A 26,714-nucleotide genomic window follows, 5' to 3' on the forward strand; every position below is an offset into this window, starting at 1 on the left:
TCATGAGGACATAACATTGGATTTTTCATGTGTAAACAACTAGGTTTAGATACCGGCAATGATCTATCTGTATCTTTTCGTAGATTTCATCATTAAAAACGTTAATGTAAGCCAGTTCTTCTGTCAGAGTCCTTCACGAAACATCCCTGTCTTCAGCAAGTAGTACTATTATACTTTATTACATTATCCATCTGAAGCGAATGAACAGGCTCCATACGCCTTTTCTCCCATGTGTAACGTCATTATAAACCGCTTTCTCTCCAAAAGTCCTCGATTAAGGCTAAGGTTACATTAATTAATTCAGAAAAGCAACTCGAGGGCTATCTCTCTATGGATAGAGATGTCATCATGGAAGACATTCTAAGGGAAACTGTCTCGCATTCAAATTATACATTAAGAAAACCATGAAATATTATGTTCGTCTGGCTTTTAAGCCGGGTCGAACTACCAGTTTTGAGTGATTTTACCGCTCTTTCACCTAGTAGATTCCTTCACGAAGGCATCCCTATTTTGAGGGAACTTATAAGGTATTTTCTCCTTCCTTTCTGCATGCCTTCGTGGTGTAATGGTTAACACATTCGGTGCGTATATCGAGAGGTTTAGGTTCGAGTATCGGCGAAGACATTGCTCATTTTTTTCACGTCCTCTGCGTTGAAAAATATCCTAATGACTCTATATTAGCGCACGAACTAAAAGGTTGTGAATGATGATTCTTTACCACCAGGATAGTCGCCCTCTAAACGCGGAAGTATATAAGGTATTTTCTCCTTCCTTCCAGCATGCCTTCGTTGTGTAATGGTTAACACAGTCGGCGCGTATTTCGAGAGGTCCAGTTTCAAGCCCCGGCGGAGGCATTGCTAATTTTTTACGTCTCCAGCATCAAAATAACCTAATGATTCTACAAATTAATCTTAGTTTCCTTTGTCAAAATCGAGTAAGCAATAAGCATTCCTTTGTTATAATAAACCAAAATGTTTCTCACCTGGCTAATAACATTCGCTGCAGACACATATATTTTTATGTTATGTTTCAAATTTCAGCGATCTTGCGCTCTGTTCAAGATTACCAGATTTAATAAAGCTCCTTTTACAAAGTAGACAAAACTACCTTTTTTAGGCCTGTTTTACACTTGGAGCTTAAATCTAATAAGATAAAAGAAAGGCCACTTTGGTTAGATTTAAGGCTTAAACCTAATCAAAGTGGCCTTTCTTGCCGCCGAGGTTATAAAACTGTTCAACAGTGTTAACTTCGTTCGAACTCTACTATTATGAGTGCAACTTTCTCTCATTTATCTTTTGTGATTTTCATTCATTGTTAAGTGAATAAAACCAGTTTTTCTTCAAATTCTATTTTAGGATGACACCTTCCAGAAAGTATTTAGGTTTATATAACTCCTAAATTAAATCAGAACATTAGTTACTTAGCAAGAAATTTCGTCCAGGTTTAATTTGCTGAAATTCTTACGTTCTTAGATAGATAACAAGAATTCAGATAAGATGATAAATAAATAAAACAAATTCTTTAAAAAAGGAATATTATTTTTTCTGTAATAAGGTATATTCCATTTCATTATAAAATCTATAAGAATCAGAATTAGATTGCGGTAAAGCGCGCGAACATTATCTGCCTTAAGGGAGGGATGTTTTTATGGAAGTCTTTTTAACAGAAAACTGCTCGTATTTACACTCATGTCCATAAATTAAGGATAATTTGGAGTCACTCGGAAATCGAACTCTAAAATAACTATATCACCTGTAAAATCACTACACACATCTGCAAGAATCATATGCAAATTTCAGGAAGTAAGCAGATGACACCGATGGCACGTCACAATGACGAGAGTGTAAGAGAGTGATATATAAGGAATACAGGCAAAGAAGTAAAATTGTTCGCAGGCGCTTTATAAGCATTTCAGTGCAATACCGAATAGTTATGATACAAAGGACGCATTTGGATGATTTTTACGTGGTAGAATTCTCGGCGTCTGGAATGTGGGCGTACCCAACTGGAAGTATCAGTCGAACTTGGAATTGCTCAGAGTGTCATCTCCAGGCTTTGGCAACGATTCCAAGATGATGGTAATGTGAGTAGACGTTACAGCACAGGTCGCCCCAGAGTTACAACGCCGAATAAGGACCGGTATTTGGCAGTTACGGCCAAAAGAAACAGGTGGAACACAGCCTAAGACCTGTCTCGTCAGCTCTCTTCAGCCACTGGTACGACAATTTCAAGGCAGACCGTGTACAGACGCTTAGGTCAGATTGGTCTATATGCTCGTAGACCTGTCAGATGCGTTCCACTTACTGCAACTCACTGTCGCCTGCGGTTAGCCTGGAGTAGAGAGCATGCATTATAGACACCGCAACTGTGGGCTTGTGTGATGTTTTCCGACGAGTCCAGGTTTAGCTTGCAGTCTGATTCTCGCCGGACTTTCATATGGAGAGCTCCAGGTACCCGTAACCACCAAGAAAACATCATTGAACGACACCGTTACAGTGGTGCTGGAGTGTTCGTTTGGGGTGGAATTATTCTGGGTTCCAGAACTGACCTGCATGTTCAAATTGGAACCATGACAAGCCAAATCTATCGGGACGTCATTCTGGAACAACATGTACGTTTGTTTCGGGGCGCCATGGGCGCACAATTTGTGTTTATGGATGACAACGCCCGTCCTCACTGTGCAAACATCGTAAGCGAATGCCTTCAGTTGGAGGATATCACCCGTATGGACTGGCCAGCATTCTCACCGGACTTGAATCCAGTAGAGCACGTGTGGGACATGCTTGGCCGACGAGTTGCAGCCCGTCAACCTCCTCCTAGATGTCTACCGGAACTTCGGAGAGCATTGCGTTTTGAGTGGTGTAATATCCCCCAAGATCAGATCGATAATTTGATACTCAGCATGCCTAGGCGTTGTACGGACTGTATTGCATCGTCTGGGAGACATACAATGTATTAACAATCATACCAACCATGTAATATTGGTTTTTTGTAAATAAGTTTTTTTTGTAATTTGCTCCAGGGAGAAAAGATCGCTAATTTCTTTAATAATATCAAACGTATAACATCTTTTTTTGCTCTTTACCTTTTGTTTAATAAATAAGCTTTACAAATAAGTCAAATTTGTTTTGCTTCTAACTCTTCCTTTGCCTGATTTTGCATTATCCTTAATTTATGGACATGAGTGTATGTTTCCGATCGAAAACTTTACATGTAACCAGCCTGTTCTCTGGGATTTTATTGGACTAATTTGGTTTGTTCATTAGATTACACTGAAGCACTCGACAACTATCTGTATAAGGGGTGGGAATGCCTTCGTCGAGGACTTGCTCAGTAAAGCTGGCTTATACCGACGTTACCGAAAAAAAAAAAAAATATGAAAATGCCCATGAAGCCAACCTGTTCGCTGTGATTCGAACTCGAGAAAACTAGCAGTGTTCAGCCACTTTAGCACTCGCCGCTGGGGGTCCCGTAAAAGTTAGATTAAGAAAAAATATTGAAATAACCGATTTAATTTTATTAATACTTTTACCACTCGGCAGTACATAAAATTGGGCATTTTAGGGTGATTGTTTATGAATAAACTATATTGTAGTTTTCTCCAATGTTTCATATTACAGTTTTACATGGAATTTTGAATGTTTTATATTACGATTTTACATGGATTAACACAATTTTGGGGTTATTTGTCATGAATTTATTTTACTCCGTTCATGATTCTGATTCTTTATTCTGTCAAAGAAACGATTTCGGACTTTAACAAAAAGACACATAAGAGGATACTTTATAAAAAAATTGTCATAAACAATTTTCTTAATTTTGCTTTGAAAATATTCCTGGGTAATAGTCTTGATCACTGAAAGAAATATAAAAAACATATTTACTACACTGTAAATGTCAACACCCTGTATGCCCTTATTCTTTTGAAAGTATGAAAAATTAATCTTTTAAAAATAAATTAGAAAATTCATTGTGTAGAACATATATTATGTCCATTTCATTTTAAAATCAAAGAAAAATTAAACTTTGGATATAACGATGGTTTTGAACGAAATCCGCCTATGAAAGGAAATTGACGTAGACATTTAAAACTGTTCTGTAAAATATTTTTGATAAATTTATATTTTCTAAAATTTTAAATCATAGATTAATATTCTCTTCAACAAATATTAAAAAGAAGCCAAAAGTGCCTTCATATACGGACAAAACTAAGATGCAAATATTTAAGAAATTGTCTCATCAGACTTTGCACTGCAGGTATAAAATGAATTGCATATATGTATATTCGGAGAAATTTTTCACTACTAACATAAACAAAATCGAATTTTATACAGAAAATTCTCTCTGCAGATATACCTCCTTTGCTCGATAGTCCAAAGTAATATTTGTTAAAGTTAAATAATCAAGCAAAATTAATGTATGTCTGTTTTTTTATATATTACAATAACAAAATTAGGAAAAAAAAAAGATTTACAGCTTTATTATTTCTATAAGTTCATCTCAAAACCTAATAGTAATGAATCATATTCTAATCATCTAATAGTAATGAATTCATTATTATTATTTCGTTAAATTATTCAGTACTATTATTTTATTAATGAAAATAGATTATAAAATATTGCATTCCAAGCTGCAGGCCTATAGAACTAGTTCATATTTGTTATATTTTGTCAAATTGAGTTCTCGTTTCCTAATTTCTAGTAAAAACAAAGGCATAAAATTCACAAATTATTACCGAGATTGATCAGAAATTGTAAATAGTATATAAACATTGTATACATTTTGCTCTTAATAAGTAAAGACAGTTTAGTTTAAATTAAATCAAAATAAATCTAAAAAAAATCGTAAATATATATACTAGACTATTGAACAGCATCCGTCAAACATGTAAATTTTATTGCATCTATGGAGGAGACAAATGACCACTCTAACTACTTTTCTCATTAGGGAACAGTAAAGGAGGGGAAAAGTCTTTTGGATCGAGCCGTCCTAAAGTTTATATTATGAGAATTTAGGCCAGGATTTAGAAGGTTAAGAAAAGAGGAGGTCATTTGACAACAGGAAGAGTAGTCATAGCTGCAAATTTACTATTTACAGCTTCAGAGTATGTGTAGAAGGCATGTACTTTTGTTCAAGGCAACATGCGACCTCAGACTGTTTTTCTGCTCAAAAGATGAACTTAGCTGGAAGCAAAATATTTTAAGAGATAAACAATGCTGCTTTGCTTGCCTGACAGTGGGATATTCAGATCGTAAGTGCAAAGTGTTTCTGAAATGTGTAGTGTGTGGTGAAAAACATGTGCCACTTATGTGTGATACTCTAGATGTCTGAAACAGGAAATCGGACAAGAGTTATGAAAAATGTGCAAGTTCTGAAATTAGCATGTCTAACACCACTTATGGCCCAAAGGTATTCCTTCAAACTATGAAAATAAAACTAGTGCCAGATAATAAGGAAGTATTTATTAGAGCAATCCTATGTTTAGGCTCTTAAAAACATATGTATTAAAAAATCTAGCGGAAGAAATAGGATTTAGTTCAGTGAGAAAAGAAACTCTTTTACACTCTTTATTTGGAGAAAATGATTCTGAAAAATGTGAACACACATGTTATAGAATCAGATTAAGGAATCCAAAAAATAATATAACTTGTAACATGGAAGCTTTAGACCAGCCCACTATATGGGGTAATATTTCACCTCTTAGTTCAGGTCCATGGATCAAAGAGCTTCAAGAAATGAAGATAGCATTGTCAGATGGGGTAAAGAGTCCCAACCTGTTCAAGTACTCTTTGGAGCTGACGTGATAGGAAACCTTATGACAGGTCAGCGTAAAATATTGACTTTTAGACTTGTAGCAAGGGAAATTTTACTTGGTTGGACTTTATCAGGAAAATTACCTGATAAAGAGATATCTTCAACCAATGCTATGCTCTTAAACCTCACTTTTAGTAAAATAAATGGATATTTCTGAAATGTGGAAATTGGGGTCTTTAGGGATACAAGATCCTTCAGAACAAATAACTAAAGAAGAACTTTATGAGGCCTCTATGAGACATTTTTTAAGGACTGTGAAAGTTGATGAAGATCAACATTTTCTTGTTAGTTCACCATGGCTTGACATTCCTTTGCCAGACAATTTTAATCTGGCACTAAAATGGTTACAAGTGACCACCCGTAAGCTTAAACTTGAGAATTTATATGAGGAGTAAGGGAAGTGTATGGGAGCAAGAAGGCATCATCGAAGAAGTTCCTAAAGAAGAAATTAAGTCATTTTGTCACCATTTGCTCCATCGACATGAAGGCGAACAGTACGACTAAGATTAGACCTGTAATGCTTCTTCTAAAGAAAAGGGAACTCCCAGTCTCAATGATTGTGTTGAAAAGGGACTGAATTTGATAGAATTAATTCCTTCCATATTAAAGAGATTTCGCTTGTACAAATTTGACATAACAGTTGATGTCGAAAACGGCCTATAGAGAAAAACTATAAAACAAATTAATAAACAATTCTGTTTTCACTAGATTTTTGTTATTAACTTTTGGCAACAAGAATGCGAAGTTTGTTTTTAACAGAAGAGATTAAGATGTCGAATGTAATTTCGATTTAGTTTTTCTGTATATCTTCACATGAATTATTTGAAATTAAAAGATTTTATCAAAAGATTTTATCTTAAGATGTAGAAATTCTTGAAATAGATATCCGAAGGTAGAAAAGAAAGAAGAAAGGTAAGTGAAACCTTTCTCCTTAATTTTAGAACTAAGAATTTTGAAAACTTGAAATTAACGCTGAGGTTTTCTAAATGGCATCCCTGGGGGGACTTGATTAATTGATTTTGAAATGAATAACTGATATTAATGAAATCGAAACTAAAAATAATTTGAAATAACTTGTGTTTATTTGATCATTGTGAAACATTGAAGCTTAACACTAGAATTTTTATTTGATTTAATTGACAGTGATAAAGTGAACTGTATTATCTATACTTTAAAATATAGACATTTACTGAATCTTTTCATATTCTGAATTAATTTGAATTGATAACACTCTTAGAAATTCGTACGTATACTTGAAAATATGGCCGAAGCACAATCATATGAGTTATTAAAAAGGAAGCTGCGAAATCTCAAATCATGACAACTTTTGAGCCTCCAATAGTTCCTCGATTAGAACAAATTTCGAATTTTGATAACCTTCGTATTAAAGTCCCCAAATACCATATTGCCCGATTCTATGGAGATGACGGCTCAAAATGACTTACCTTGTGGAATAGTTTCGAAACAGCTGTGCATAATAATGAGTCCCTAAACAAAATAGATAAATTTAATTATTTAAAGGCTCATTTGGGGATCTGCTTTGAATACTGTGGGTTTTCTTATTTCGGCAGAAGCCTATGATAAAACTGTACAATTATTAAAGGATAGATTCGCCAATACCAAAATATTGATTCAAGCACACATGAACAAGATTCTCACTATGCAGCCATTGAAAAATTCTAATGATATTAAACCTTTGAGGAAGTTTGTAGATAACTGTAATGAGCAATTAAGAAGTTTTAATTCATTAAAAGTGTCTCCCAAACATTATGGCAGTATTTTATACCATATGCTATTAAAACGTATTCCGACTGATTTAGTTTTACAATATAATAAATCACAAGAAAACAAATCTGGTTCGAACATTCAAGGTTTACTTTCGTTTCTTACGCTTGCTTTGACAGTGCGTTAATAAACGTTTTCTAATAACAGGTTATCATTCGAATTAAGCAATCGAAACCAAGACTCCAGACATAACTTTCCGCAAGAAAAGAATTTGAATAAAAAAAATTTAAAGAATGTTCCAACTGCGAATGAATTATTGACGGCTTCGATGCCAGTCGGGAGTAATATAAAGAAAAAAAAATAACTTATATATTTTGTGATTCCATGACTCATACTTCTGAATGTTGCAATGTAGTGATGAATCTTACTTTGGAAGAGAGAAAAAATATGTTATTACGGATAGGAGCCTGCTTTAACTGTTTACAAAAAGCAAAGCATTTATCGAGGAGTTGCGCATTAAGAAAACTAAATGTGAATTCTGTTCTGGATTACATCACAATTTTTTTTGCTTTGAGCAAGAGAAAAAGGAAAGAATAAATAATATGGATTCAGAGTCTACCGATCTAACTAAATCAAAGCAAGGGAGAGTTTTTTTTTTTCTAAACGTCACTTGTTTACATTGAAAATAAAAATTCAAGACAACTGGTGAGGGCGATTATAGACACTGGAAGCCAGGAAAGTTTCATTTCAAAATAAGTTGCAAAAACCATGGGTTTGAAGAGCAGAGGAAAAGAAACGATAACTCATGCGCTTTTCGGAGGTCAAAAATGACTTCAGTTCATGATAGATGTACGATTAAGTTATGCAGTTTTGATGAAAAATTAAAATTTGTTGTGGAAGTCAATGGTCAGGAGCATATTTGCTTAGGCATACTTAGAGTTAATGATCATAACATCTTACAAGAATTAAAAAGAATGAATATTTTTGTAACCGATTCTTATATGAATAAGAAGCTTTGTTTTTTCGAAAACGACGTTAATGAAATTCATATCTTATTTGGTTCTGACATTGTGAGAAAATTATCAACTGGTAATGTAAAACAACTTTCTGATGGAGTCACCGCAGTAGAAACGCATTTATGATGGACAAATTTAGTAAAATATAAATATGAATCTGACTTTGAAGCAAAAAATTCGCTGTTGGTGCACTCTTTGCTTACGAATCTTCTAAAATATCAGGTTTATGGAATTGGATTCGCTAGTCATAAAAGACCCCAGTGAAAAGCAAAAAAAAATTAAACTACAGGATCTTGCTTTGAAGCATTTTGAAAATACGGTAGCAAGAAATGAAGAAGGCAGGTACATTGTTTGCATTCCTTGGATTGAGGGCCACGCAAAACTTGGAGATTGTTTCGAACTGGCTAAAAAAAGTTTGAAGAACACTGTACTTGATTGAGATTGAGAACTGTACGAAGATTAACTGATTATGAGAATGGATTTGATGAATGGGAAGAGGAACGCATTATCGAAAAGGTCGATTTGAATGAGTCTAACAAAACTGGGAAATTTTACTAATTACCCCACCGACATGTGTTTAAAGAAAATTCTACGACTAAAATTCGACCAGTTTTTGATGGTTCTGCTCGACAGAGAAGTTTTAATTCATTCAGCGATTTTGTAGAAAAGGGCCCCAATCTCTGAAATAATAGATACAATTTTGAATGGCTTAAGATTAGGGAAAATAGGACTCATATCGGATATTCGAAAAGCCTTTTTGCAAATTTGCTGTACATGAAAATGATAAGAATTTTCTACGCTTCTTGTGGTGGTTAGGAGGAAATCCTGAGAAGTTTGTTATATACTGGCATTATCGCGTTGTTTTCGGCCTTTCGTGCAGCCCATTTTTATTAGCGGCAGTTTTAAATTATCATCTAAAGCAGTGGTGCGCAAACTAGGGGTCGCGACCCCTGTGGTGGTCGCCAGAAGTTTTTCGGGGGTCGCCAAATTTTTATGAAATGCATTTTGCCTGCATGCTGCATACCATGCAATGTACATATAAAGAGTGAAGCGCCGTCACTCACTGTTTAATTGCAATTTCATGCTGTCCGCTCTTTCTTTGACTGTAATGCGTAATTTATGTAAAGTGTGAAGACGCACGTTTTTCACTCCGGTAGATAGCGCCTTGTTCGCGGTAATTCGCCAGTTTTACTGTAAAGTGTTTCCTGAAATGTCACGAAATATCGAGTCAGAAGTCATAAAACGTATACAAAATTCACCTGTATTTGCTACACCTGGACGAGACTACCGATATTACTAAAATGTCACAACTAATTATTTACGTTAGGTTTATTTTTAATGAAGATATAACAGAAACGTTTTTATGTTGCAAAAGTTTGGAAGGAAAAACAACTGGAGAAAAAATATTCGAAGTAATAAATGAATATTTTGAAACAAAGTCCCTTACCTGGGCAAACTGTGTTTCGGTTTGTACTGATGGTGCTGCAGCATTAACAGGTTCGATTAAAGGGCTCAGAGGCTTAACTCAGAAGGTGGCGCCTCATATTGTATTTAATCACTGTATGATTCATCGGCAAGCTCTTGTTGCAAAAGAAATGGATGAAGAGTTGCACAACATATTACAAAACGCTGTTGGTTCAATTAACTACATTAAATGCAACAGCCACAACAGCCGTCTCTTTTCAATACTTTGCAATGAGATGGGTTCAACGTATGAGAGATTACTGTTACACACCGAAGTCAGATGGCTTTCACGTGGGAAAATACTGCGACGGATATTTGATTTGAGAAATGAAGTGTACATGTTTTTAATCGAAAAGAAACATAGATTGGCAAGTTATATCAATAAAGTTTGGCTAGAGAGGCTGAGCTATTTAGTTGATATTTTCGAAAAACTTAACGACTTAAATCTGAGCTTGCAGGGTGAGAATTCAACTATCATAACTTCAGCCAGTAAAATTCAAGCTTTAAAGAATAAGCTTAGTCTCTGCAAACTTAATAAAAACAACACCGACGTGTTCCCTTGCTTTAACGATTTTATCAAGAAAAATAATATAGATATATTTACATTTAAAAACATCATTTCCAATTACATTGAAAAGTTAAAGGAAAAATTTTCGAGAAGATTCGAGGATTTTCCTGAAAGCGATCTTGGTTGGATTCGTGATCCATTTTCCTTTGACATATGCAGTTCAACTCTTCAAATTAGTTATAAACAGCAATTGATAAATCTAATTAGTGATTATACTCTTCGAAATCAATTTAAGACTCAGCCTTGTCAGAAAGTTTGGCTATCCGTGGTAAAACAATATCCCGTTTTATGCAAGAATGCCATCAGTGTGTTAATACAATTTGCATCAACGTATTTATGTGAAACTGGATTTAGCAAACTAGTTTCAATATAAATACCGCTCGCGTTTAAACCCTGAAGAGGATATGCGAATTGCAATTAGCAACATACATCCAAACATCGATGAGATAATTAGAAACTTGCAGCCACATACGTCTCATTAAAGGGCAATTTACTGATTTTTGTGTTATACAAAAAATATTTTCTTAAAATTATAAATAAAATTGATATGAGTCAGATATGATGATGTTTTTTTTCGATGAAACGAAAGAAATGCGCGAAATATACATCGTATTTGTGAACATTTATCTCTAGGGGTCACCAATAATTTTCTCTCTACAAAAGGGGTCGCAGTCGAAAAAAGTTTGCGCACCACTGATCTAAAGAATGCCCCTGACCGTTTGAAATGGCAGCTGATATGCAAACTAACATTTTTCTTGCTTTTAGTATAATTAAACTCTGAACTGAAATAAATCTTTATAGGAAACTAATATTCAGTATAAAATGCTCAAAGGAAACACACGTGCATTTATGCGAAATTTTAATTTTATAACTCTTTCCTGTAATGAGATCTCTTAATCAGTGTAAAGAAATTTTTTTAAAAGTCTGAAGTTAATGGATATTTTAAAAATCTGTGATGTGAAGAGATATGTTTACACAAAGTTTTCAATAATTACACTTATTTTAAAAATTTTCTCAGATAAAATTAATGAGGAGAATGATAAATATTTAAAAAATTGAATTACAAAAATAAAATTCAGAGTACTACAGTAATTGAAATTTACATTGCTTCTTTAGTCGAAAAGAGACCTTTTATATATTTGTTATGTTTATTAGTACAATCGAAATCGAAAGAAAGTTTAACGCAAGAAACCTCTTCCTTCTAGAATTTTCTTTTCATTAAGTGTTCGAAGTAAATTTCTAGATGGAAAATTTTCAAGATAATGAGGGGAAAAGAGAGGGTTTTCGAACTCCTAATAATTATTAGGAATGATTATATTTTATGCGACCCTAAACATTATGGATTTAAAGAAATTAGTTCTCTTCCTCTTGCTTTCATCGAGATAGGATATATTTTTTCGCCTATTTCGGCAACGGGGTAGAGGGATGACGAGCGCCCAGGCCACCTTTATCTTGGCTATGTGCCTGTAGTAAGTCGTTACACATGCGAAAATGTCTGAAATTAGTAATTTAATGCGTTTAAAAGAGGTCTTAAATATTTTCCTTTATTCTTATATTATTGTTAAGAGCTCTTATTATTAAAATTAGTGATATTATCGTAAAATTAATTAAGCAATTTTACTATGCAGTATACCGTTGCAGAAAGCGAGGGTTACGTCAACAATACATTGCGTATACTGCAAAATCGCGTTCTGCAAAGTTAATTTCTGTGGAAAAAATGTGTTAGGTATAATTTCAGATTTAAAAAATATGTATAATTTTAAAAAAAACCTAATATTGCTTTTATTAGAGAGAAAAAATTACTGCTAATAAGTACGAGGTATAATTATTTTTTAAAAAAGCTGGTATTTTTGCTTGGAAGAATAGCTAACGAAACTCTAAACGTTTCGCTGTTGGGAGATGAGAGTTCTTCAATGCTTCTCATTAAGTGCCCTTTTCTTTCTTCACTGAGTCAACATCCATAGTAAAATCAGGCAAAAGTAGCACTACCATTTTTAGCATTCAATTAATGACTTGGAAGGCAAAGATGCTTTATCTTCTTCGCTGTTTCTGCTTTCTCTGTCGACTAGTTTTATACCATCATCCATTTTTTGATTTATTATTTCTCAACGAATTCTTCGATTTCTCCATCTTCCATATCTGAAACTCCTGCGATGACAATTTCTTTTGCATTTTGTACAATTTCTTTGTCTTTCCTTTCAATCGATGGGAATCTTAAAATTGTTGATAACTTCAGGTCAGAGTTGATCAGTGTTGATGAATGCATGTTGAACCGTGTATGAATAATATTCTAGCGTTAGGCAAATTAAATGGAAATCATTAAGGTAACATGCATATGCGATGAAGTTCCACAAATCCGAGCCCGCCAAGAGGTTACTGTAAATAGAGAGATTTACAGTTTCTTGAAATCTTTTATGTATGATATCATTTCTAAAGTATCTAATTCTACGGTATCCTTCTTAAATATATAAAAGTAACAATCTGAATATGCCGAAAGTGCTTCAAATGAACTCAACGAAAAATTGCTCTGACGTCTTCAGAAAAATGTGTTAGGGCACAGATTATTATGAAGCCCAAGATACTTTAATTGAGTAACGTTTATAGGCAGAAAATTTTATTACTTATATTATTATTATCACAACTGCCGAAGGGTCCAGAATTTATAGCCACAAGTGATCCTTTCAGTGTTGGATTTCCTCCTGACCGCATTTAATGCGCAGCCGGTGTCATACACAAAAATATTGACTAGAATTTGGCATCATAAGGATTTTTTTAATGATGGACAGAAATTGATGAGATATTTAATATATACTTTTATAGCGACAGTAGGTATGTTTTGAAAGCAGGAGAGATGAAAAATGAGCACTGCCTTCGCTGGGACTTGAATCGCAGACATCTCGAATACGCGCCGAACGTTCTGATCACTGCACCATGAAGGCATGAAAAGAAGGCGAGAGAAATACCTTAAATACACCCTCTTTTAAAAGGCGACTGGCGATTAAGGCACCCAGTCGCCAAATCCTGTTGGTGGAGAATCATTATCCACCACCTTTTTACTTCAGGGCGCCATTGTAGAGACATTAGAAATTTTTTTGACAGCAGGAGATTTGAAAAATGAGCAATGCCCTCACATGGATTCGAACCATGGACCTCTCGAATGCGCGCCAAACGTGCTGACCACTACACCACGAAGGCATGCGAAGAAGGCGGGAGAAATACCTTATACTTTTATTGTAAATGGTACAGTATTAGGCAGGGACTGATTATGCGTGTAACGTGTTTTAAGGAACTATGTTACGACCTTTAATTGCGTCTATCTAAAACGATTAAAACTTTTGGCGGCGTCAAGAGTATACGTAATGTTCGTACATTAAAATTACACTGCTTACCAACCAGAATGCAGTACCTTTAAAGAGGCTTTGAATTTGTATATGTGCAGATCTGATAAAGATATGCAAATTAGCAGTATTGTAGTACACATTGTAGCAGCACTCTAGTAATAAAATCAGAAACGCCAACTAGAACCACTATAAAATAGGAGAAAAGTAGGCTGTTTTTAGTACTGGAATTGCGTATTCCACTTTTTCAGGGTGTGTGTGTGTGATTATGGCAAAGCCTCGAGGGCTATCTGCCTAAGAGGAGGGATGCGTTCGTGGAGGACTTTCTAAGGAAAACTGGCTCGTATACACGTTACACATGGGGAAAACCACGAAAACGCCCATGCAGCCAGCTCGTTCGCGGGGTTCGAATCTCGGACCGAACTACCAATGTTCAGCGACTTTACCGCTCGGCCGCTGGTGGGTCCCCTTTTTCAGGGAAACTGCCGTATGTCTCGTTATGAAAATTAAGCCAAAAGAGCAATTTTCTGATTCTGAGAGAGGAAGAACTGTGATTTGCAGACATCGCGGATCAGCCTTACGAGAACAGTGTGACTGTGATGGTCGAAATCAAGCCTCTGTGATGCGAATACAGAATCTTTGGGGGAAGAACCGAACAGAACAACCGACGATACAGAATCTTTGGGTGCAGACCACCTAAAGGAAAGACTGCACCAGGTGTGTCGCATCATTAAAAGAAAGGGCACCGTTGTTGTGCCAGCACCTCCCAATACAAGACCTAACACCTTCTGTTCGGGGGTTCTAGCTGTGCGCATGGCAACGTGAGATCAAGCAGCAGCATAACGCATGAATTAAGGTCTGTCCCATAGATTCCCATAGTAAATGAATTAGAATCTATTGCATATCAATCTGTGTTAGCACATACATTCGACGTTGTCTGCAGAAAAGGAAAATCTTTTCAAGGTGCCAATTCCTGCGATTACCGTTGATTCTGTTCCATAGGCGTATGTGGCTGCAATGATGAGTTGAATACGAGGCATGAGCAAACGACCAATGGCCAGATATTTGTTTCAGATAAATCCTCATTTTCTTACAACAAATCGATGACCGTATCCAAGTCTACCCCGCGGTACCTACATCATGATCCTTGCATTAAATCGTCACACTAGTTCGACTTTAGATTCGACAGTGCATCGCCGGTTGGTTCGACGTCACATTCGTTCGACTAGTCATCATCACACCGGTTCGACTCTTGAAGGTGTGACTGGGAATGGTATTTGACTTTTTTCCCACATTCGCCTATACATCATCGGGCACTGAACAGACTTGTACATCATCAGACACTACATTTATTAAGTTATGTATCCGGTTGATCTTCCTTATCCTTAAGCCAAGCGGTAAAATTTTAATGACAATGCACGATGTCATCTGCACACAGTGTTAAATAGTTTTTTTATTGCTACCGGTTTGCATTGTTTCCTTGTTCCACCCATTCTTCTCATATGTCACCCATCGAACACGAGTGGTTGATGACTGGTGAATGAGATGCCGAGCATACATCACTACGCAATATGAGCTTAGCCAATACGTGGAAGCTGCATTTACAACATGGATATTCAAAAACAAATCCGAAGTATTAATATCCAAGATAAATTAAGACCTGGAAACTAATTTAAATATTTTAGCGCACTTAATTTAAACTGCGTAGTTTAAATTTTTTTACATATTTTATTTTAGACCTTTGCTTAGGAAAGGAAGAAAATACTGGCTGTGTACGTAGGAAAATTATTTCTACGATGAGTATAACATGAAATACTTAAAGGTATTCTGATCCATTCGACAGCATACAATAGCATGCAAATAGTTAAAATTTTTGTTTGATTTAAGATCTAAAAATAAACCGCTTCTGTAAAACCACAAAATTTTGTTACGATAAAATTCTAGAAAAATAATTTTTAACATGGAAAATACATTTTATCGATGCAATAGCGCAAAGATCGAAATTATGAGATAATTATTTTGATTCTTTAGCAGTGATAAGCGAAAAAATTCAATTTTAAATTAAAATATTCAATAATGAATTTTGAAAAAAAAAAAAAAAAAAAAAATCCGCAAGAATACGTATGTAGGAAAAGGGCAAGAAAATTTTTCGAGATAGAAGTGGATCGAAAATTAATTTCAAGTTTTGATTCAAATAAACAAGTAAACCAACCAACAAGAAACAAATGAACCTAATTAATAAGTATAAACCCGCATATTTGCCCCAGATATGAAATAATAAGGGTTTAATATCATTATACATATGAAAAAATTAAAGAAAATGGCAAATGAAAATTTCAGATTGTAATTCCTTACTTGGAAGAGGTATTTATTACCATCTATTAAATTACTATTCAAATTTCAGGGGAAAAATATGCAGTGAATACTCCCTAAGACAGCTACACACAGTTCTGGGTAGTTTCGGTCTTCTGCACAACTGCCTGCTTTACAGAGACATCGATTGTTGATTTACATAATAGATTTTTCCTATTCAGAGCTCTTAGAGTCAGTTAGAGAAAAATACTGGTGTAGATGATTCGGCTTATTAATAATATAATATTAATAAAAGTAATAAAAAATCTTAAAGCTGACTTCTTTGGTACTGAATTTTCTGAAATATTTTAAATGAATAATATTTAAATGTATGATAAATTATATAAAAAGTCATAAGTATGATAAATTAAATAAAAAGTCATAAAAGTCATATTCCACATTATTATCAAGTCATAAAAGTGTTAATGATTTCTGCTAAGCTATAACGCCTAAAGCGGTTTTACGATAAACAGATAAATTCTACAATATATAAAATCATATATTTAATAGACCAGAAATGACAAATGCTGCGAAACAAAATACTCGCTATGATACTATTTCGTCACAAATTATTGCCAGTTGGTAATTTATGCGTTAATTTAATAAAGAAAAGACTTAATTATTTAAGATGTAGTAATTTTTTCACTGCATTATTTACGAATGAGACTTGCAACAAATATTTTCTTAAAATGGGAATACTCTATTTTGCCAAGAGATGAAATTCTCTTACTGAAAGCAGTAAAAACAGACACAGGTTTTAACTAAACCAGTAAGTATTAAAACATTTAACACTATTTAAGAGGGAAAAAAAGAAAAAAAATCTTCTATATAAATCCATTTCGCTTATGATTCCAAAAGCATATTCAAAAACGACATTTTTTCCCCTCTTATAACGCATTAACAATAATTCATCCCCTCCACAATAGTTTGAAATCAGTTATACTGTAAGGAAGACTGAACTGCATATTAGATAACCATTACTGATAATGTTATATAATAGCTTGACAAGCAGGTCTATTCTTTGGCATTCTATTTTGAAAAAAAGATGAGAGGTCCTTGATTATGTATCATATTTTCATTATCGTGTAAGGAAAACCGATAAAACTGGCCTTGACAGAAATATGATTCCCACTGAGCGAGCACATTTCATCTTGTAAAAATGGCCTTCGAACAGCTTAAATTCGAGTCCTTTCTGACTACTGCCGCTGTATTAATTCTAACAGGACTTTTATTCTATATCTGGAACAAAAATCGTAGACTTCCTCCAGGTCCATGGGGATTACCATTTATTGGTTACTACCCATACATATCTAACCAGCCATACAAGGTTTTGTATAAATTAAGCAAGAAGTATGGGAATGTTATTAGTTTTCGTACTCTTGGAGGAAATCTCGTAATAGTTCTGAACGATACAAAAACTATCAAAGAAATCTTTGTTAACAGAGCGGATGAGTTTATCGGAAGACCTCATGGAAATAATTTAGTAACTTGGGTTTCTGAAGGACTTGGTAAGTTATCTTTTTACGTTTGAGCTCTTTAATTGTGCATTTTGACATTAAATTTTAACTGCGAAATTTTGTGCATAATTTACTAAAGCTGGGTTCTATCCTCTACAAAAATGTTTTACAAAATTCTATTAAAAATGCAGTGCTAAGCTTTAATTTTCTTTAAAATGTTTCCTCAGTTTTTTATAAACTGGGCCAGAGATTTTCTATCGAACACTATAAAATTTTAGATGTAGCTTGTACAGAGTTAAGCTTACAGATTTTATAGAGATGCGCGTAACTATTCTATAGAAATTTGTGAACAGATTTTATAAAAATGAATGGTTTCTAAAGGTTTCACCTGCGGAATTTTACGCAATGTGAATAGAATTCTGTTAAATAGAAATAGATATTGAATTACATAGGAAATGAATATTGAAAATATAAAATCACGTTTACAGAAAATTGAGCCCTTATTCTAAAGAAAACTGAACAAGTTTCCTTGCTTTCATTTTCTAAGAATAGATTTCTATTCTTAGAAAATAAAAGCAAATCTAAGGTCTAGATTTCTATAGAAGCTTTTGAACATTTAAAAGCATTATAAAATCAACCACATTTTCTTTAGGTGTTAAAAAGAGAGAACTAAATTTATAAATAGAACTTTTTATTTAAATTTTGGAATGATCTATGACATAGAGGGATAAAGTGAATAAAACATTCCGAACAAACGTGATTTTTTTTTCTTATAAAAAATTCAAAATATGTGTAGTCACTAGATTATGCTGAAGTAGGAAATGTGAAAAATATACAAAATGTTCAGTGCTTTCGCCGGCAGACTCGAACCTGAACTTCTCGAAATACGTGCCGATTATGCTACCGTTACAAACGAATGCATAGGGAAAGAGGTAGAAGATGTTGTATACACTGACTACCAATAAATATTTGGACACCTGTGATAGAAAAGAAAAACTAACTTTATTCAAAATAAATAGTTGGTAGAGCCTCCACAAGAGGTAATTACAGCGTGGACCCTCCGGGGCATACTTTCCAAAGTCTTTGTATGACTGCTAGTGGTATTTTCTTCCACTCGGCTTGGAGAAGACATAGAAGTTCCTTCACCGATTTTGCCCGGGTTGTGCACCCCTGAATTCGGCGATGCAACTCGTCCCAGAGGTACTCGATAGGGTTCAGGTCTGGACTTTGTGCAGGCCAGTCCATTCGATGAACTCCATTGGCACCATACCAAGCCTTGATTAATGTCGAAACATGACAACTGGCATTGTCGTCCTGAAAGTAACAGAGGTCCAACCCGTAAAACTGCCACAACGTAGGAAGCCCATTGTCATCCAAAATAGTGCAGTAGGCATCGGAGTTGAGCTTACCATGAATGGGGACCAAGGGTCCCAGCCCATACCAGAAGAAACACCCCCAGACCATAAATCCACCTCCGCCGAACTTGACTGTTGGCGCAATGCATGCTGCCAGGAGACGTTCTCCAGGTAGACGCCAGACCCAGACCCTGCCATCCGAACGATAAAGGGTGAACCTTGATTCGTCACTCCAAAGAACCCGTTTCCACTGATCTACGGTCCAATTTCGATGTGCTTTGCACCACATTAACCGAGCAGCGCGGATGGACTTTGTGATCAAAGGCTTATGGGCAGCAGCACGACCATGAAAACCAAGCAGATGTGCTTCCTTACGGATGGTATTCATTGAAACAATACTCCCGGATGCCTGTTGAAACTCCTCGCGGATGAGGGCCATCGGTTGGGTGCGGTTCTTCCGAATTTCTCTGGACAGCACTCGTGGGCTCTATCTCCCAGTTTCGTTAGTCTGCCGACTCGGGGAACATTCCGACAATAACCGCTCACCGTACACTTCTTAATCACATAGGCCACTGTCGATTTTGGGTACTTCAGATCGCTAGTTATGTCCCTTAGGATCGGCCAAATTTGTGATACCCGATAATTATACCTTTCTCGAAATCAGAGAGCTCCGAACTGCGAGGCATCTTGCATGCGACTAAAGCCAATGCTGTTTCCTAAACGATATATACCGGCGGAGCCCGTGACGTACCTTAGGACCGCAGATTTCGTCATTTGCATAGGTGTCCAAATACTTATTGGTAGTCAGTGTATATTCCATCTTTTAAAGAGCGACTGGGGATTAGGGGATCCAATCGCCAAATCCAGGTGTGACGAATTATCGTCCACCGCCTTTTAGTCAGGGCGCCCCTGTAGAGTCATTAAGTTATTATAAAGCAGATGTGAAAAATGTGCAATGCCCTCGCCGGGACTCAAGCCTGGACCTATAGAATACGTACTGAGTGTCCTACCGTTACACCACGAAGGCAAAGAGGGAGAAAATAGATTATAAATCATTTAAATAAATATAAATACAGTTTAAATAATATTTAAATATTAATTAAAATTAAGAAGCTATTTATGCTGTGGTGGATATATAATAATAAAAATGGTTAAACTCTGGAATTAAAAATTTTATAATTAACAGCATAAACGTAATCTTTTTAATGTTATGATTTAAATTGCCATTACTCTTTTCAAAGAATTATTTTTTTGCATTACATAAGCTAGCGGTCTCAAACTGGCGACCCTCGAAGTTATTTTATGTGGCCCGTAAATACATTTCACGGAAATTACTTAGCATTATTATGACAATAATTTGAAGAAAAAGTTTAAGATTTTAATGATTTGGAATCTAATTTTACATTATTTTCACCAGATCGAACATGAGTAACGCTTCGGAAAATCTAGAAATGGAGCTAATTAATTTGAATCGTGATATAAATCTTTTCAAAGATATGAAGCTAAACATTTGATTATCTTTTATTAGTACTTATCAGAAGATAAATATTTTCATTTAATAAAATCTATAATAAAAAAACCGCTTTACTTGAGAGTACATTTATAGGTGAGCAGTTTTTTTTACCGTTGTTCAAAATTAATAAGTTGAGTGCGAATTAATAGCCCGAGTGCAAAACAAACCAGACTGCCGTTTTTGAGTATCTACAATTTATGATGAAGATACTTTATAGCACGTTTCCTCCAAGATTACAAACTTTATGAAAATCGAAATACCATGAAGTATTGCAGCTGAAATGTGTCATAAGAAACGGAGAAATTTATAATTATTTTCATACAAATATGTATTTTCTCTGTATGTATCATAGAAAAATCTAATAAATAAAAGAAAGAAAGCAGGTTGTCATTTGTATAAAGTTTGGTCCCTCATGGAAAGTTTTCGTATATTTCTTTTTAGTTTAAGTAAAAAATAAGTTGTTCAGTAGTTACTTCAATGTATTTAAATTACTTGAATAAATGTTAATACGAAAATTTTAATATTTAGCTGTCAATACTTTGATCAACGGAAATTTTTTACAGATATCAGCGTTTAGATTCCATGTGGAAAATATGTATAAATTTGAAATTTTTTGTTCCATTTTTATATGCACGTTTTGACAAACATGTGGTAAAAAATTTTTAATTTGGAGTTAACGACAATAACCAAAAAATAGCTAAAAAAAAAAAATTTTTTTTAAATCTCAAAGCTTTCAGATTTTACATCACGCTCAAAGGGGCGTTTTATTTAGGTTTTGTGTGTTACCTTTATTTATTAAATTTCATGTTCTTCGCACTTAAACCATAAAATTCAGTTCAACAGCAATATCGAAAAATAATTTTAAAATTAGCATATCTTTAGAATTTCCGATACACACTCTAGCACAGAGATAATTTTTTTTTTTTTTTTTTTTTTTTTTTTTTTTTTTTTTTTTTGTACAGTGTTGCCATTGCTCGCTTTGGAATCGTTGAGTTTGTTAATCAAAAATTCGTTAAAAGTTTACAAAATACGAAATATATAATAAAACAAATTCCAAATTCCAAATCTGGGATTTCAAATGCCCATATTCGGGTGGAAACGTACGTTATTCAAAATTTGATAGCTCTCGGTACCGTTGTTTTATCACAATGCGAGAAGCATACATACATTTATGCATATTTTTCATTATTTAATTTCTTTAAATATAATACAGGACTCTAATATTTAGTGGCAACAATTTGAAAAGTGAAACAACACTTATCTTGATTCGACGCAAAATGTCCAAACGAAATTAATAGTTCTTCTGGGCAAATTGGCCCTTTGGACTAAAAAGAAAAATATTCTCTTCCCTTCTTTTCTTTTTCTTTCATTTTTCTGTCTTTTTTTCATGTATTTGGGTCCGAGTGCAATTTCACTGATATATGCAATGCTGTATAAAAATTTGCGCAGCAGTTACACACATTTAGGAGCTAAATATGTTAAGCTAGAGGAAAAAAGGCAAAAATTTCCATTGAAAAATGATTCAACAATTAAGCATAAAATGTGCATATTTTTTCTCTTTTACAACCGATGAAATATACCGGAAATTTGCTTGATTGAAGTTTCGAAACTTTTGATATTTCTATAGAATATCACTCTATAAAAGTTTTATAAAACTTCTGCATGATTTTGCAATGTAATATTTCTATAGTTGCATTTAGTTTCTATAGGATTTTATACAGATGCAGTTCTGAAACGGACTGATTACCTATAAAGTTTTACAGGAATTTCTATAGAGTTCTATCATCCTTTAAAATTTCTGTAAAGGACATGCCCATACATAAAAGTGTATTTTTTTTGTGAATACATTTTATGTATGGAAACAAATGCAGTAGTACATATTTATTTTCGAACTTTCGTGTTTTCAAGTTTAATTTACAAATAACACTTACTAACTGCTAGAAAAATAACTTAATTTTTTTCACGCATACTATTTATCCCCTTTTCTAAAATCTGCTTATTTTGGTAAAAGCTATTCAAAGTAATTTTAGTGGAAAATACATTTTATTAAAAAAGTTTTGAAAATGAACTCACATAAGTATTCGTTACTTTAGACAACAGTTTATATTTGACAAAACACGAAAATAACGGGACATTTCATATTTTATTAGACATTCATTATCTAATATTACACTTTTCATGCACTTTGGCATAGATTCAACTAACAGTTTTTTTAGTAAGAATGTTCTATTTTGTAGTATCCCTCCATAAGAATTGCTTTTAGAAGAGGCTTCCGAAGAAATATCATGTTTTCTTACTCTTCCTTCAACTCACTCCATAATATGTTTACCAGGAGTTCATTCCGGAAAAAAAATGGAGGAATTTTGACAGTTTCAGGACAATTATATAATCATCACAAACAAACATTTAGGGTTATATGTTTAGGATCGTTATATCCTGATGAAACTTGAATGCGTTTTGCACTCGAAGTTTTGTTGCACATGGTTTCATGTTTCCATTAAGAATATTTTTATATTTACACTCAATATACATAATGCTATTAGCGACAAGGCCTAAGCGTAACTCGTATAAATCTACTGGACTATATGGTTTTCGATGTCAGATTGGACTTGACTTTAAATGTGAGGAAAAACGACCTATGCCTCTTCGTGCCAATGCTTTGGAAACCCTTAATTCTCTCTATCATCCTGGTGAGTGACTTCATATTTACAGTGATGTTTCCTTATGGAATTTCACCGAGGGCGCTTGTGCTGGCAGCTTCTGTGATCTGTTTTTCTTTTACCTACATGCCGGCTCTCATAGTCGGTGAAGTCGAGGCCACCCATTTAGCCCTTCAACAGCTTTCTAGCCGCTTAAAATACTTGTAAAAAATGATTTTAATGAGTACAGCTAGTGAAATTTCATTAAAATGTTGAATATTTCTAATTACACGTCTCATGAATGTAATATATGTTCATTTAAATCAATCACATTAAAAAACAGAAATATTATTTTTAAAACTGTGTCTATTTCTCTGAAATCGCTTAGTTACTTACTCAATAATATTTCAGATTAAATTCGAAAGTGTCTTAGTCCTTTACTTGAATGGCAACACGTTGGCACTTGGAAGATAAAAGTATTCTTTTTCCTGCCGCGGCAACACATTGATTTCATAAAGCCGAGTTTTTCAATTAAATTAACAGATAAATATCATACATTTCTCCGAATCGCAACAGTCTTGCGCACTGGAAATAAAAATGCTTTATTTCGAACAGTGTTGCCACTGTTCTCTTTCAAATCGTTGAATTAGTCGATCAAAAATTCATTAAAGTTCTACAATGATAAATAATAACAATAGGAATTCGACGCCGCTTATAGTAAACCTACGCAAAATCCCACCCGGAGATGAATACCACATATTAGGCTAAAATTAAATTTAAATATTTAAAATGATACCAGTCCGTACATTTACACGTTTTCATTTGGCATAAATACGCTTGAAAAATATATTAATAATTATATATTTGATCTAATAATCTATAACACTGATAAAATGTAACTAACTTAGTATTCACTAACTTATGATTAGTTAGCAGTTTAGTTAGTTAATTTATTTTTACGAAGGATATAAGAGGGATTCAAACTAACCTCTCGCTTACCTCTCTGTTGTACTATCTCTTCGATAAGTTAGTTAATTTTAGTTCAGTTATAATGTATTTCTCTCATCTTCTTAGCATATCTTCGTAATTTAATAGTCAGCACCCTCGACGCATATTCGAGAAGTCCGTGGTTCGAGTCCCGGCGAGGGCATTGCTCATTTTTCATCTCTCCTGCTTTCAAAAAATACATAATGTCTCTATAGTGGCGCCCGAATTGAAAAAGGTGGTGAATGATGATTCCCCACCACCAAGACTGGGATTGGCGACTGGGACCCCTAATCCCTAATGGCCCTTTAAAAGGGGAAGTATATAAGGTATTTCTGCCGCCTTCTTAGCATGCCTTCGTGGTGTAGTGGTAAGCATGCCCGACGCGTATTCGAGAGGTCCGTGTTTCGAGTTCCGGGGAAGCCATTGCTCATTTTTCATCTCTCCTATTTAAAAATAATAGCTAATGTCTCTATACAGTTATTAACAACTAGCTAGTTAAGTTATTAAGAACTTAATACTTAGTAAACTACTAGTTAAATAAGTAGTTAACTTGGTTACTAATTAGTTTACATACATTATATACATCACCTAGTTACAACGCATCATTATCAAGAACGCAGCGGCTGGTCGGGATTTACAGAAAAAACACTTAAAAAAATATACATATATATCGCTATACCCCGATAAAGTTGCCTATCAGCTAGCTAAGTAAAATAGAAAAATAGTTTTTATATAAAATTATGTCTTCCGTCCGCGGATCGTACTCAAAATTTTGAAAAATGATTTTGAAAGTTTGAAAAATTTTGATGTTTTTTGTCAGTCTTTTATAGTTACTAAACTCATTACTGTCGAAACGCTGTAGATCCTAATGTGAATTTTGGTATATGAGGAACATGAAAAAATTTTAAAACCCTGTGATTTCAAATTATTTATTGTTTGTGAAAGAAGCTCGAAAAATAGAATTTTTTGTAAAATAGCAGTACTTTGTAATTTTTGCTACCAACCATTTTAAACGATGACTATAGCTATCAAATATTATATATATATATTATGCAATGGTAAATATTGTGTAACTCTGCCTATGATAACTGATTCAGATAATTCTCACATCGTTGACAAAGGGAAAAAAAAAGAAATATCGATTAATAAGAAGAAAAACAAGTAATAACAAAAATAATTTGCATAATCAATCAGAGAATCACTACGTGGTCTGTACTTTGATGGAAGGCCACATGATGGTAATTAAAAAAATAATTCAAAGCTTCTTTGAAGAAGTGAAGAAGAGGGTTATTATTCTTTCATATAAGAACCAGGATCAGAATAAATCGGCAATGTTTTTCCCTCTGCAGGACTTGTTAAACAAATAGCTTCTACCATAATTTCCCATTTGACTATACATTAGATTGCCCTGGAAGAACTAGATGTGATATGGGGCGATGGAACTGAAATTAGTTCTTACTAGTAATTTACAAAACCATCGTTGCCACTTCCGAATATTCAAATCATCCTTATAAAATTTCTATACATTTTTTTTTTTTTTTTTTTTTTTTTTTTTTAGTCCAAAGGGATTTGAATCCCGAAGGACTATTAGTTTCGTTTTGGCATTTTGCGTCGGACTCATAAATGTCGGTTCACTTTTCAAACTGTTGCCACAAAATGTTAGACTCCTGCATTATATTTGAAGAAATTAAATAATGAAAAATCTGCATAAATGTATGTATATTTCTCGTATTGTGATAAAACAACGGTACATAGAGTCATCGAATTTTGAATAACGTAATCCTCCAACGAATATGAGCATGTGGAAGACCAAATTTGAAATTTGAAATTTGTTTTATGATCGATTTCCTATTTTTTAAAACTTTGACGAATTTTTGATTAACAAAGTCAAGGATTTCAAAGCGAGCAATGGCAACGTTGTGCAGAAAAAACATTTTTATCTCCAGCGCGTGAGTCTCTGTATCGGAAATTCTAAAGATATGCTCGTTTTAAAACTATTTTGCGACATTGCTGTTGCACTGGATCTTATGGTTTAAGTGCGAGGAACATGATATTTAATAAAGAAAGGTAACACACAAAATGTTTAAAAACGCCCCTTTGGACGTAATTTAAAATCTAAAACATTTCAATTTTTTTTTTTTTTTTTTTTTTTTTTTTTTTTTTTTTTTTTTGCAGCATTTATTACATTATTATCTTTTTCATTCTCGTAAAACTTTATGTGCTGTTCTGTGATCGCCTTTACAGAAAAAGCTAGTCTGCTTGTTTACAAGCTAGAATTTATATCAATGGAGCTGTTTTTGAGTAATGGTACCAGTAAAAATCGTTCTAAATGCCTTAGAATGTGCTTTAAAAAGTCCTGTATGATACTTACGAACTCACCTGATATACATTCGTGTGATACAAATTGAGGGACATTATATCAAGTTTCTAAAAAATTAATGGACAAATTTTAATGAAATTTATTATGAGTATGTACATTTATAACA

At 34.0% G+C, this 26,714-nt stretch overlaps 1 protein-coding gene and 1 non-coding gene across 2 annotated transcripts in view; one reads left to right on the forward strand and one right to left on the reverse strand.

Annotated features, from left to right (window-relative positions):
- Positions 1 to 13,709: 13,709 nt before the first annotated feature.
- TRNAA-CGC (transfer RNA alanine (anticodon CGC)) lies at positions 13,710 to 13,782 on the reverse strand. Its single transcript has one exon. It is a non-coding gene; the product is annotated as a tRNA-Ala (tRNA).
- Positions 13,783 to 17,406: 3,624 nt separating this feature from the next.
- Positions 17,407 to 26,714, forward strand: part of LOC118206071 (cytochrome P450 2C38-like) — a 55,290-nt gene continuing 45,982 nt past the window's right edge. The window contains exon 1 of the mRNA XM_085824950.1: positions 17,407 to 17,785. Coding sequence (XP_085681076.1) covers positions 17,437 to 17,785 — 349 coding nt within the window. The 5' untranslated portion in view covers positions 17,407 to 17,436. The remainder of the gene's footprint in view (positions 17,786 to 26,714) is intronic.

The sequence above is a fragment of the Stegodyphus dumicola genome, chromosome 10, assembly GCF_044657685.1.
Source record: "Stegodyphus dumicola isolate Sdum_Otavi_A_Nest chromosome 10, ASM4465768v1".
In the NCBI taxonomy this organism is placed as follows: domain Eukaryota; kingdom Metazoa; phylum Arthropoda; class Arachnida; order Araneae; family Eresidae; genus Stegodyphus; species Stegodyphus dumicola.